Raw genomic sequence first — 9,988 nt, 5'->3', positions numbered from 1 at the left:
CACAGTGAGTAGGTGGGGAATTGAACCTGAACAGACCTCTTACATCTTATCACTCAAATCTCTTAATCTTTCTGATTGTGGTTTTAATGAATGTTGATCTTGTCCCCCCAGTTACACTAATCTGTTGGAGAACTCAGGTTTGGAGAATTTATTGAAGGAGCAAACGTTTTTAAAGCTGAATCTAGTCTCCAAGTAGTTTAGGTAAGTAAATTGAAACTTTTACCTGAAAAGAAGATTGTAATAGCAAGTTATAAATAAGTTATTAATAGTCTACATATGTTGTAGCTTTGTTATCATTCTCCATTTACCTGTAAATTTATTATCCTTAAATTAATTTAAATTTTAGCTGCGCCAGTTGTCCATTTCAGTTCTATAGACTATTGATGATGATAATTATGATCAGTTATATCAGGTTTATTGCCAAGTAGGTTTGCACATACAAGGATTTTGCCTCGGTGTTGTGGTGCATAACAGTTAAAAGTATACACACAATTAAGTAGTCCAAAATAATGTAAAAAGGAAGAAAGATTTTACAATAAAAATATGTAAAATATATTCTAAGTGAGAAGAGTATACTGTTTTATGAAGGTTTCGTAGTAAAACACTGGATAGGGACAATAATTCACCAATCTACAGTTAATCACTGATCCAGCATAAAGTTTATTGATCATGGCCGTGCACGATCCTTTAGCGTGACCGCGCACCCCCTCCTCCCCCCTCCAAACAGTGAACGCGCACGGTAGCGCGTCGCCGCCTCTCTGCTGTTTAGTCGTCAGAATACAGACATGGCTGCTCTCAGTAAGATACCGCACAGCTGCTACGAGATCGGTCACACCTGGAGCCCGTCGTGTGTGCAGTCTGCCGTGGATGTAACCAGGGGTGCTTTGGAGGTTTCCTTTAAAATATATGCCCCTCTTTATCTGGTAGGTGTTGCCGTTTGACCTCACATATTTGGACATGTAACATTAGGTTAGACTCTGAAGCTAAAGTTAGCTAACATTAGCCAACCAAGTGAGGCTAACTAACCTAAGTTCTGGGAAAACGTCGTAAATATTAACTGACACTCTTAACTAGCTTCAAGTTCAAGTTTATGGACGTGCACAAAGTCAGACACATTGCAGGTACCATGCTACTCTTTAAAAACATAGCATAATGTACACTTATGTTAATTAAACAGTAAGTTAGTTAACTGTAAATAACATCTGACATACACAGAGACGAATTCCAGCGTAAAAGTTAGTTAAATCCAGTTTTGTCAAGTTCTCATGTCAGTTTTTGGTGTCACATGCGGAAGCTTATCTCGTATCTTCAGATCTTTAGTTAGCTTAGGTTTCAAGGGTAAAGTTTACCTCGGTTGAACAACAAGTTTGCTCAGCTTCCGTGCAGTGATTTGTGACAGCAGTGACTGACAGTGACCTTATTGTGTTGCAGATAGCAGCAGTTCTAAGGAGAAGGAAGAAGGATTACTACATAAAACGGCTCCTCCCTGAGATTCTACAGTCTTCCTCTTTCCTCACTGCCAATGGAGGTCTCTACATTGTTTTCTTCTGCATTCTCAGGTTAGCAGGTGTCTATGTACATTCTCACTCTTTCTCACTGCACCATTGTAGCTTTTCTCTTTTTTTTCAATTTGCAGCTTCCCATTCAGGGTTAAGGGAAACATAAATATTGATATTTAGTGGTTGATTCTCAGTTTTCCCCCCACTTAGGCTACACTTATGATAGAGTGTTAGACATCATAGCAAAAGCCTTAACCCCACTTTCAGATTTTATTTTGCGATTTCACTGATATTTGTCCATTCAGGCCACATTAGAACAGGTCCAGATCCATCCCTCTCACCATCTCACTGCTCATGCCTAAACCTAACCAAGTGGGTGTGTAATGTAGTAATGTAGGTGTGTCATATAGATACTACAAGTCTGCAGATAGACCTACTTGGTCACAGCGCTTGGTTAAAATTAAAAAGGTTGTGCACCTTTTAATTTACTTCCCAAAGGAATACAATACAGACAACTGCACTTTGTACATAGTTTTGTTTTTATCGTGCAAACAATACAAAAATGTGTGTGTGTGTTTTAAAACAGGTTTTTGTTTTTACAATGTTTGTGTGTGTGGCTTATTTTACAAAAAAAACATCACTAGTTCAAATAGCCTCTCCTAATGACTGTGTCTAACGAAATGAAGAATTATGACACATTATTTTATGAGCAGTAGCAAGTTAAAATAGCATATGAATGAGAATTCACGCCAGTATCATTCTCATAGGGTTACTACCATGTGAGCATGAGGTTCTATCTGACTTTTTATTTCTCTTCCTAGACCATTTGAATATGGAATTATGCTAGTGAGTCGATATATTTAAAAAGCACAATATTTGTTTTGTATATTAAAGTTACATGTCACATTTTGAAGCTCAGAATCTAAGAACTGTACTCAGCCTGGACCTTGAAAGTCCTGAGGATAATGAGGTTCTTCCAGTAACACTCGTTGACTTCTTGCTTATTCACAGAATATTTTGTTTGTATGCCCCCTGGCGTCTCAGAGAACACCGCCCCGAACAACGCGTTGAGTATAAACACCTCTGTGCATGCGCGTAGCTCACACGCTATCTGCTAAAAAAGTAAGGACTATGACCAAAACATTGCTTCTTAAAAGAAGCTCAGTGCTGACTGTGTGCTTGAGTCCATTATTTCAGGTTAAGAACACACACACACACACACCCACAGAAATAACATTGAATATTTCTGATTTAAGGAAACTGCTGGGAGGGTTTTACTCCTGGTCTGCTGGGTTTGGCTCAGCACTGCCTGCCTCCTATATTGCCATCCTCCTGGAGCGCAAGAGCAGGTGAGATTCCTGTCTACTTTCTATATTTACTTAACTATATTTAGCTTTCATTCCCTACTGTCTGAAAGTCAACCTGTGTTTTGAATTTAAAAAAAAAAGTCTTTCAAGTACAACACTGGAGCTCTTTAAGTTATTGGACACATCTAAAGTATTGGAAATATAGACAGTGTGTTTGTTGAGAATCTTTATTTATTCTCCCTTTCTCGCCCATGCCAGGAGAGGACTGCTGACAATATACATGACAAATCTTGTAAGAGCTTCTCTATTCTTTTCAACATTTTTTTGTAGTACATTAGATTTATATTACACATCGTCTCTTTTTGACACACAGCGTATATATGTAACAGAATACTCTTGTTGTCAGGCCACTGAGACCTTGTTCCGTATGGGAGTGACAAGAGGGATCATCAAACCCATTAAACATGGCGAGGTAAGACGACAGAAAGGTTTGGTTGAGCTGAAAGTGAAGGGAGCTGAATAATAGTTGCGTACAGTAGGGCCTTGTCTCTCCTCGGGTAAATTAGCTTCTATTTAAGCTTTGGCTGCTAGAAATAACTGGCTTCTTTGTGAATAGAGTTGCTAATGACTAAACACATTTTAAACTTCACATTAGGTAAACACTGCTCGATTGATAGCTGCAGAAAGAAAATACGCCCCAGTTACACTTTTTTTAGGTCAGGCGATAGAGTGTACTCAGTTTTCTTGCACATGCTGCCAGTGTCAAACGTGTTTGTCTATTTCAAGCGACAAAGACATACATATGCTTATGTCACTGAATATTATAAAAAGATTTGTGATCAGATGTGTCAAATTATGAAGTAAATTTCTGTTAAACTTGATAGCAGTCTTTGTCTCTCGAAGATCAAATGTGTCACTGTCGTCTCGGTTTGACCATACGTTCAATATGGCCTCAGTGTCGATGACAGTAATTGGATTGTTGCTAAAAATGACAAATAAATAAACAAATAGCCACTGATGACCTTCATGTATTTATTGGCTCTCCCCATCATGGTGGTGAAATGATTTGTTTATGTTTCACCTGCTGTCCTGATTCCCTCTTCCTGTCTCTGCTTCTCATTAGGTGCTGCTGTTCTGCATCACTGCATCTCTCTACATGTTCTTCTTCAGGTCAGAGCAGCACAGATTGTTACAGTGAAATGTGGAATATTGATCAATTTGTTATTATGAAACAAGAGCTGATGTTTCGAGTTAAAATGTGTGTTTCATACTGCAGGAGTAAAGATGGTCTCAAAGGCTTTGCCTTCTCTGCATTAAAGTAAGTTGCCCCGGTTCCTATCGATGTCTTTATTCATATACTTGACGGTGTTTTGGTAGAGCTCACAGAAGTGGTGTGCATTTTCTCTCACAGGTTCATCATTGGCAAGGAAGAGATTCCATCTCACTCTGCGGTGGCAGAGCACGCTCACACAAGGCCCCTTGAGAGGACAGCTGCTGTAGAGACCGAGGATTCACAGGCGCCAACAGAAAGGCCCAACCCCAGGAGGAAAACTCTGGTAGCGTACACCAGGGAACTGTTAGAGTCAATGTGAGGGAATACACACTTTTACACAGATGGCTTGTACAGGTTGCTCAGTATTTACTCTTTTTTTTTTAATAAAATGTTTTTTCTTAAATAATCCAGATGCAAACATGGTCCACGACACAGATGTTGTAAGCATTACCAGGACAACTGCATTTCCTACTGTATTAAAGTAAGACATTTTCTTACCCAAGATCTTACTCTTTGTGTTGATGGATTTACAGCCCTCAAATTCTATTTATATTCTTCTATAATTACATCTAAGAATTTTGTCTTTTATTCTGTTCAGGGTTTTGTCAGGATGTTCAGTGTTGGATACCTGATTCAGTGTTGTCTTAAAGTGCCCTCAGCATTCAGACAGATGTTCTCTAAACCCTCACGGCTCCCGTCCGTCTTCTACAACAAAGAGAACTTCCAGCTAGGAGCCTTTCTAGGGTCTTTCGTCAGTATCTACAAGGTACATTTTATATTGTTTTGTTTTTCTTTTTTCCTCTGACAACATTTTCTCTTTACTTACTTTTTTTTTCTTCTTTGCTTCGTTTCTTGCTTTCAGGTGCTTTATTAGCAAAAGTATTTACAATTGTGCCAAAGTATCAGAATATATCATCTACAATATATATTTCCCGTCTCCTCAAAGACACATTTGATCTGTAATCTCTTAGAATTTTTCTTACATTTTTGCTAGCATTCCCCATTTCTTTCCTATCTTAGTATTTCTTGTGTTGTCTTGTGAGTATTATGTTGTTTGTTTTTCTTTCACTCAGGGAACAAGCTGCTTGCTGCGCTGGATGCGTGATATTGACGATGAACTCCATGCACTGGTAGCTGGTAAGATTGTGTAAACTGTCAAATAAAATGCTTTTTTTGAACAATCCTCCTCTGATTTTGTCATTTCTCAGCTGATTAACTCTGCTGGACAATTGTCTCTTTGCCTTTCTTCTCTGTCTTTTAAGGCTTTCTGGCTGGAACTTCAATGTTCTTCTACAAAAGCACAACGATATCCATGTATCTCTTCTCAAAGCTGGTGGAGGTAAAAGAAAAAATATATATATATGTTCATATATAGATTCATATATAACATCACAGAAACAAGTGCAACTGATTGGAGTAAAAATACAATTGCATTATCAAGAAAATATACAAACACAAATTAATCTTGCATCTCAAGGAAGGATAAATGACATTGACTGAATATCATACAAAATAAAAATCACCTCAAATGATAAATAACCCTTTATTAAAATATAAAATAGTATTGTTAGGGTCACTGATACACATCTCTGTGTTTAGTTAAAAAATGACTTAGAAGCCTTCATACATGACCACAAAGACTCTTTTAGTGTCAGATATCAGTTCATTTTAGGAATTTTAGGGAATATTTTACACTGCACAGTTTGTACAATCAGTATGTTTATATGCAATAACCTAGTTGTTGTAAATCTGTGTTTACATGCAGCAGGTCAGTTGAATTTCTCTCCGACCCTTAATCCGACCTATTTCTTTTAACTGTTGTTTTGATGCAAGACATTGCTTCTTGATAGAGATTGGAGGATGCATCAGTGCAGCTAATGATCTCTCCTTTCATCTTTTGTAGCACAATTTTTGTCTTGTCTACCATTTTGGTATTAAACCATTATCAGTCATTTTGACAGTAGTAATGGCACTTCAGAATGATCTTTATCATCAAGGAACAGCATTTAGAGCAGCACTTCCTATTTTTTGTGGTTGGATTGCACACTATACACATAGATATGTTATATGTACAACTTCTTAATCTTGCATGTATGCCTTTACTTGCAGTATGGTTGCTTTTATTCAGAGCCATGTAGAAATGTTTTGAAAATGGTAGTTGTTGCCAAGTTGACTTAGATGTTGGTATATGTCTCTGCTTATCTATAGTTTATCTGGATTGGTCAGTTTATCATTAACAGCATGTGGAATAATCTCTGTTTTTAGACCATGTACTTCAAGGGCATTGAGGCCGGCCGGTTCCCTTACTTTCCTCAGGCAGACACAGTCATATATGCCATCTCCACTGCTATCTGTTTTCAAGCTGTAAGTAACACATAAACAAACATGCATACCTACGCACTTAAATGTGCTTCACACACATTTTTCTGCTGAGTAAGGAAACAATGTATGACTTGTTATCGTTACACAGGCTGTGATGGAAGTGCAGAACCTCAGGCCTTCATACTGGAAGTTCCTGCTGCGTTTAACTAAGGGCAGGTAAGGATATTTGGTGTGGAATCTGTCAGTAGTGTTTTATTTTAAAATTGTGTATCCATATCAGAGAAAAGTGGCTCCTTTATTTATTTACAGATAATAGATTCTAACATTTTTTTGGAATTTCTTGACAGGACAAGATTGTCAGTAACCTAAGTGATCCTCACTTAATCTTATTTAGATGACAGTGAGTGTTACATAGATTATTTTGTGTCTCCTCTCCTAGGTTTGCTCTCATGAACCGACAGGTGCTGGATATATTTGGGACACAGGCCTCCAGGGACTTTAAAGGCTTTGTGCCCAAACTGGACCCACGTTACACCACGATGCCCAGCCAAACAGTCCTTCCACCAGGAGCCGACATCCAACTGGGATGACGTGGGACCACGCACTGGGAGGGGCTTTAGGGTTACCACAGTGGGAAATGTGGCTGTTCTTTCTGACTGACTTATGGGTTTTTTTAAAAAGGTGTTAGCAGCTCAGAAGTGGTGATGTTGTATTAGGAAATGGGATAATCTTTGGAGGATGTAAAAGCCCAAGATCTGAACAAAGCAGGGGGTCCTGAGTGTCAAGTGTTGTACACGCACACTTACTGTCAGCGATTGAACACATACAGGTAACTAGTAAAATAAATTAAATGCATAAATTCATTAAAAATGACAATTGTTTTAATAGCAGTACTGCCCTAATGAAACTCAGTAGTAGAGGACAAATACTGATAAGAAAACTATAAGAATGAGGACCATAAATCAACAGTGATTTATATTTTGTTGACAATTTGCATTTGGCAGGATGACATTAACCTTTTCCACAACTTATAGATGGAAGTAGTAAGGTTCATATAGAATGAATTCTTCTAAATCACCAAAAAACTCTAAATTGATTTATTGGGATCAAAAAATGACTTGGCTTAGGATACAACATTCCTTAAATCATTGTGTTTCTTCATTTTACAAGTTACCTGTAGGTTGATACTGACTGAATTCATTGTGGTCATTTGGTAGCTTTCATGTCAGAGGATGAAACTCACTTATTTTGGAACAGGCATGATACCTTTATTTGACTCTGATTTAAGAGCAAGAGCAAGGATTTGAGATTATTATTCCCTGATCATTTCTGAATGTGTCCTTTTTCAAGACAATTGGTGCAACTGATGAGAACTAGAATTATGTAACTTTATCAGATATTGTAGTCTGTAGTAGACTATGAGAGATGTATTTAGATTTATGATGTAAATGTGGGAAGTAACCAGTTGATTTTCTTTTCATAATTTCAGTGATTTTTGAATGCAATTGAGGTTTTTTTTTTCTTTACTCACATTGGGTTTTTTTTTTAGATTACACTTGACAACAATGACTGCAATGGAGTGAGGCACCCTAATAGGTACTTAACGGGTAGAAAGCATGCACAATTTCACCTTGAAGGCACAGTAATGGGTAGTAAATACAGCTAAGAAACATTTTGGAAATCTGATATTTATTTACTAGTTATTACTTTTTTTTTTTTTTTTGCAGAAACCACATTGTTAACATGCACACAAGAAAACAGATTATCATGAGGATGCATTTACACACAGTGCTTTAACATGATTACTTTAAAACTTGCATTTACAGTTTCCAGATTGTGAATAATCACATTTCTCCTTCACTGTATCTTTATTAAGAATTTGGCATATTTGAAGTGCATGAAAAAGTTCATGTTATGTAAGAAACATGCAGTCATAAATTGTGTTACAGCTTAAAGAGATTATTTGGTCAGGACTTGATGAGTGAGTCAATAAGAGTCTGGAGGAGAACTGTTTTTCATACTGTGTACATGTGTCAAATCTGGTTTTAACAAATCTGGTTGTATTGAATTATTTTGGTTACAAAATATTTCCAGTACTCCCACCGCACTGCTGTCACATTGATATATTTCCTGTCCTGGGAGTTTGGCACATAGTTATAGTTGGATACTTGGTGTCTTTTCCTCCTCTGGTTTACAGTAAAAGACATGATTACAGTTCTCTGTTAAACTGAAAAAATATAACAGTTTGATCAGAGAATAGGCTCCTACGCATAGAAACAGCCTTTCATTTACAAATGTATTCTGTGAGTTAAATCATTGTACAATTGTAGGAGTTGAGACTTTGAAACTATGATATGTGATAAACTGATGGATAAGATAAAGTGGCCCAACTGACAGTGGAAGAGAAACTACATCTGTAGCTTCATTTAGTGCAAAGTCTGAATTACTTGCAAATGACCTTTAAAGCTTTGAACCACAGAATATATAGTCTACAATAATTTCAAGAAGTCATATTGCTAAAGTCATAAGATCCATCCTGGCGCAATGTTCTCTGGAGGGTTTTAGGTTAGAAATTACTTAATTTTAATATTGACTCATACAGGCCAAACTTTCCCAAACAAAGTTTTTTATGGTTCTTGTGGTTTAAGTTCATCAAATATAAAACTGGTGTTGGCTGTCAGTTCCGAGGTGAATCAAATATTTAAAATCCACATTTATTGAAACGTAGTTCACAGAGAAATTTGGTGCCACACACAAGGAGTGTTTCTGTGAATAAAAAGACCACAGCTCTGTTTGCTTTTGTTTTTGTCTCTGAGACATAAGGATGAATGCCAAAAAGATTTTTTTTGTGTTTTAAATCTTTTATGTTCTCTGAAAAGTGTGTATTACATTTCTTACTAAGAGAAAAAAAACATCACAGAGGTTCTGAAGTTAATGAAATAATGAGCATGGTGGTTACTTCTGTGATTTATGTAATATTTCTAAATGCATATTAGACTATTGCATTGTATCTTCAAATCTTCAAGTGGACCATTCTTCATTCCGGATGTGAAATGATTGCATACAATTGAACTATAAAATAGTTTAATTCTACATCTTCTTGTACAGATCTCATATTTCTGTCAGTTATTTAAACTGCCAGTTTGTTTATATTAAAATATTTTTTGATTCCTAGTGCTTGACTTGTTTGTGTCTGTTCAGAGATCTTGTATGATTTTGAAGTAAAGGAACATTTTTTGATGTTGGTTGTTTCAAAAAAGCAAAATAAAGTTCAGGCATTTTATCTTCATCCAGGGCAGAGGTTCTCAACCTGGAGGTGATTAATGATTAATGAGTAAGTGGGGGAAAAAACTGATTTCTCAGACTTTCTCTGTTTTGGGTTGTGAAATGTCAAACAGTCTCATCTTATCGTTAAATTGAACAACATAAAAAATGGAAAAACATGTTGTAGCTGACCTTGACCGTGCTGTAGTCAGAAGACATTTCTTCACTATACAAAGAACCACTGATAATAGTGAACACAGCACAGACAGCACAGGCATGTTGCTCATTCACTGTATTCTTGTAGCATTTCTGTATATCTCAAG

At 36.8% G+C, this 9,988-nt stretch overlaps 1 protein-coding gene across 2 annotated transcripts; it reads left to right on the top strand.

Moving 5' to 3' along the window:
• The first annotated feature begins 745 nt into the window (after positions 1 to 745).
• Positions 746 to 9,575, top strand: tmem135 (transmembrane protein 135). Of its 2 annotated transcripts, none has more exons than XM_042431999.1 (15): positions 746 to 923; positions 1,432 to 1,559; positions 2,756 to 2,848; positions 3,065 to 3,098; positions 3,213 to 3,278; positions 3,930 to 3,976; positions 4,083 to 4,124; positions 4,218 to 4,394; positions 4,491 to 4,560; positions 4,678 to 4,845; positions 5,153 to 5,216; positions 5,342 to 5,418; positions 6,345 to 6,443; positions 6,550 to 6,617; positions 6,841 to 9,575. In XM_042431999.1, exons 1-15 carry the CDS (start codon positions 786 to 788, stop codon positions 6,989 to 6,991), a joined length of 1,422 nt encoding a protein of 473 aa, XP_042287933.1. In that variant the 5' UTR covers positions 746 to 785; the 3' UTR covers positions 6,992 to 9,575. The 2 variants fall into 2 exon arrangements, with proteins under 2 accessions (XP_042287933.1, XP_042287935.1); XM_042432001.1 differs by lacking the exon at positions 746 to 923 and adding an exon at positions 2,511 to 2,621 and having other exon boundaries at positions 1,515 to 1,559.
• Positions 9,576 to 9,988: the final 413 nt, after the last annotated feature.

The sequence above is a fragment of the Thunnus maccoyii genome, chromosome 13 (genome assembly GCF_910596095.1).
Source record: "Thunnus maccoyii chromosome 13, fThuMac1.1, whole genome shotgun sequence".
In the NCBI taxonomy this organism is placed as follows: Eukaryota; Metazoa; Chordata; class Actinopteri; order Scombriformes; family Scombridae; genus Thunnus; species Thunnus maccoyii.
The sequence above is the reverse complement of the archived record's forward strand: the minus strand, read 5'-3'. Positions and strand labels throughout refer to the sequence as shown.

Excerpts from the sequence above, each read along its gene's own strand:
- tmem135 (XM_042431999.1), top strand. The coding sequence starts at position 786 with ATGGCTGCTCTCAGTAAGATACCGCACAGCTGCTACGAGATCGGTCAC. Across the intron at positions 3,099-3,212 it reads CAATATACATGACAAATCTT|GCCACTGAGACCTTGTTCCG; the intron begins GTAAGAGCTTCT and ends TCTTGTTGTCAG. Across the intron at positions 3,279-3,929 it reads AACCCATTAAACATGGCGAG|GTGCTGCTGTTCTGCATCAC; the intron begins GTAAGACGACAG and ends GCTTCTCATTAG.